This window comes from Cnephaeus nilssonii, assembly GCF_951640355.1.
Source record: "Cnephaeus nilssonii genome assembly, chromosome: 3".
Classification (NCBI taxonomy): Eukaryota; Metazoa; Chordata; class Mammalia; order Chiroptera; family Vespertilionidae; genus Cnephaeus; species Cnephaeus nilssonii.
In genome coordinates this window covers 107778673-107781768 of record NC_137074.1, presented here as the reverse complement: position 1 = coordinate 107781768, position 3096 = coordinate 107778673, and the positions used below count along the sequence as shown (strand labels likewise).

Sequence of the window (3096 nt, the reverse complement as noted above, 5' to 3'; positions counted from 1 at the left end):
TTAGGGCCGACCCGAGGAAGACGTTCTCAGAGCAACCGAACCGCAGCCCGTCCTCCACTCACGGTCTCCTGTGAAAGCCTGAGCCTGTCAGGGCCAGCCTGACAGGTTGAGCCGGGCTGAGGTAGGGAGGTGGGATTGGAGAAAAGAAAGAAAGACAGGACAGCGGGGTCGGGAGGTCTACGAGTCTTCGAGAGGCTGTAGCGCCATTTATTAACTCTAATGCCTTTTATACACAAAACACTGAATAGGAGGTCTGTGAAGAGGAATGTACTCTTTGTTCCTCTTAATCTCTAAGGGAGAGATAGAGCAGAAGGACAAATTCTTGGTACAGCAAATCTCAGTAAAATAGTTACAGAGTTCTTGGTAAGCCATTAAAGGGTTGCTCTCATTCTACTGATAACCGCCATCCAAACAAGTCTGGGAAAGCTGTGTGGGTAAGGGTCCCAGCCTTGTTAGTCCCTTCAGGTGCAAGGACCATGTCAGCTTACACCCTGGCACCAACATGAGCCGGCTGTGTAGAGCTTCTCCCTTTGTCTCATAACCATGTCCACCAACGAGAATGCTAATTCGCCAGCTGCCCGCCTTAACAGATTCAAGAACAAGGGGAAAGACAGTACAGAAATGAGGCGGCACCGAATAGAAGTTAATGTGGAGCTGAGGAAAGCTAAGAAGGATGACCAGATGCTGAAGAGGAGAAATGTGAACTCATTTCCTGATGATGCTACTTCTCCACTGCAGGAAAACCGCAACAACCAGGGCACTGTAAATTGGTCTGTTGAGGACATTGTCAAAGGCATAAATAGCAACCATTTGGAAAGCCAGCTCCAAGCTACTCAGGCTGCAAGGAAACTGCTTTCTAGGGAAATACAGCCACCCATAGACACCATAATCCAGGCTGGTTTGATCCCAAAATTTGTGTCCTTCTTGGGCAGAACTGATTGTAGTCCCATCCAGTTTGAATCTGCTTGGGCCCTCGCTAACATTGCTTCTGGGATTTTGGAACAGACCAAGGCTGTAGTAGATGGAGGTGCTATCCCAGCATTCATTTCTCTGTTGGCATCTCCCCACGATCACGTCAGTGAACAAGCCGTATGGGCTCTAGGAAACATTGCAGGTGATGGTTCAGTTTTCCGAGACTTGGTTATCAAGTATGGTGCAGTTGACCCACTGTTGGCTCTTCTTGCAGTTCCTGATATGTCATCTTTAGCATGTGGTTACTTACGTAATCTGACCTGGACACTTTCAAACCTTTGTCGCAACAAGAATCCTGTACCCCCGTTAGATGCTGTTGAGCAGATTCTTCCTACTTTAGTTCGTCTCCTGCATCATGATGATCCAGAAGTATTAGCAGATAGCTGCTGGGCCATTTCCTACCTTACTGATCGTCCAAATGAACAGATTGAAATGGTTGTGAAAACAGGAGTTGTGCCCCAACTTGTGAAGCTCTTAGGAGCTACTGAATTGCCAATTGTGACTCCTGCACTAAGAGCCATAGGAAATATTGTCACTGGGACAGATGAACAGATGCAGGTTGTAATAGATGCGGGAGCACTTGCTATCTTTCCCAGCCTGCTAATGAACTCCAAAACTAATATTCAGAAGGAAGCTACATGGACAATGTCAAACATCCCAGCTGGCCGCCAGGACCAGATACAGCAAGTTGTGAATCATGGATTAGTCCCATTCCTCATTATTGTTTTTTCGAAGGCAGACTTTAAGACACAAAAGGAAGCTGTATGGGCTGTGACCAACTATACAAGTGGTGGAACAGTTGAACAAATTGTATACCTCGTTCATTGTGGCATAATAGAACCACTGATGAACCTCTTAACTGCAAAAGATACCAAGATTATTCTGATTATTCTGGTTATTCTGGATGCCATTTCAAATATCTTTCAGGCTGCTGAGAAACTAGGTGAAACTGAGAAACTAAGTATAATGATTGAAGAATGTGGAGGTTTGGACACAATTGAAGCTCTACAAAACCATGAAAATGAGTCTGTGTACAAAACTTCACTAAATTTGATTGAGAAATATTTTTCTGTAGAGGAAGAGGAAGATCAAAATGTTGTGCCAGAAACTACCACTGAAGGTTATACATTCCAAGTTCAGGATGGCACTTCTGGGACCTTTAACTTTTAGACTGTACAACTGAAACATAAAGTTGTTTGTTGTGTACTATGTTTGGTATAAGTATGTCTTACTGTTTCTCTACTAAGAACTCTTTAAATGTGGTTTGTTATTGTAGCACTTTTTACAACAAATCTATACTTGAACAGTTCCAAACTGTACATATTGTATGAAACTTCCATTCTCAGTGAGTTTCTTATGTCTATGTGGAATTTCATATCTTGCAGTCTCCTGTAAATAAAGATTAAATTCCACAAAAAAAAAAAAAAAAGAATTTAATTACATGTGTTTTTAAAACCCTATTGAGGCGGTCTGAACGCCATGGAGAGATTCTCTCCCAGCACCTCCGCTGTGGCTCTTACTCTAAGAACATCCGAGAATCCCGGACCGGAAAGAGAATTGCTTCTTTGATCTTCGGAGCTGGGCAGGGACCCAAGCACTCATTTAGTGGATGGCCGGCTTTGACTTGTGACTGGCAGAAGCCTAACGCTCTAACCTGACCCGGCACCAGTTTATCCTTCCATGGGAGACTTTTTTTTCCCTAGCGGCAGTCGCCCTAGTGGCCTTTACTTGACTGACCCATGCCCGCTTTGGTTTTGGCCCTGGAGAATACATCCAGAAAAGAGCAGTGAGAGAGAGAGAGAGAGAGAGAGAGAGAGAGAGAGAGAGAGAGAGAGATGCACGCTTTTTAGACAGCAGCCAAGTTTAAGTGACTGGCGGGCGGCCGTCTGCCTCCAAAATCATACATACAAGAGACAGAAAAGAGACAGAATCCGTGGCTACTCACCATTCGATGTGAAGAGGGTTGATTAATTTACAGAGAAATTTCTGGCCAACGCACCATCTGATACATAATTTTTGGACTGGAACCCGGATTCTTTTGTCCGCCAGAATCGAATAATGAATCCACGGATAGCAAAGGTGGAGATTTATTGAAGAACAAATACAGACTCCCATGTAGGGAGG

General features: G+C 44.3%; 1 protein-coding gene across 1 annotated transcript; it reads left to right on the top strand.

Annotated features, from left to right (window-relative positions):
• The first annotated feature begins 510 nt into the window (after positions 1-510).
• Positions 511-2143, top strand: LOC307096474 (importin subunit alpha-1-like). Its single transcript, XM_079766140.1, has one exon. The coding sequence runs from the start codon at positions 544-546 to the stop codon at positions 2140-2142; it is 1599 nt and encodes a 532-aa protein (XP_079622266.1). The 5' UTR covers positions 511-543; the 3' UTR covers position 2143.
• The last annotated feature ends 953 nt before the right edge of the window (positions 2144-3096 follow it).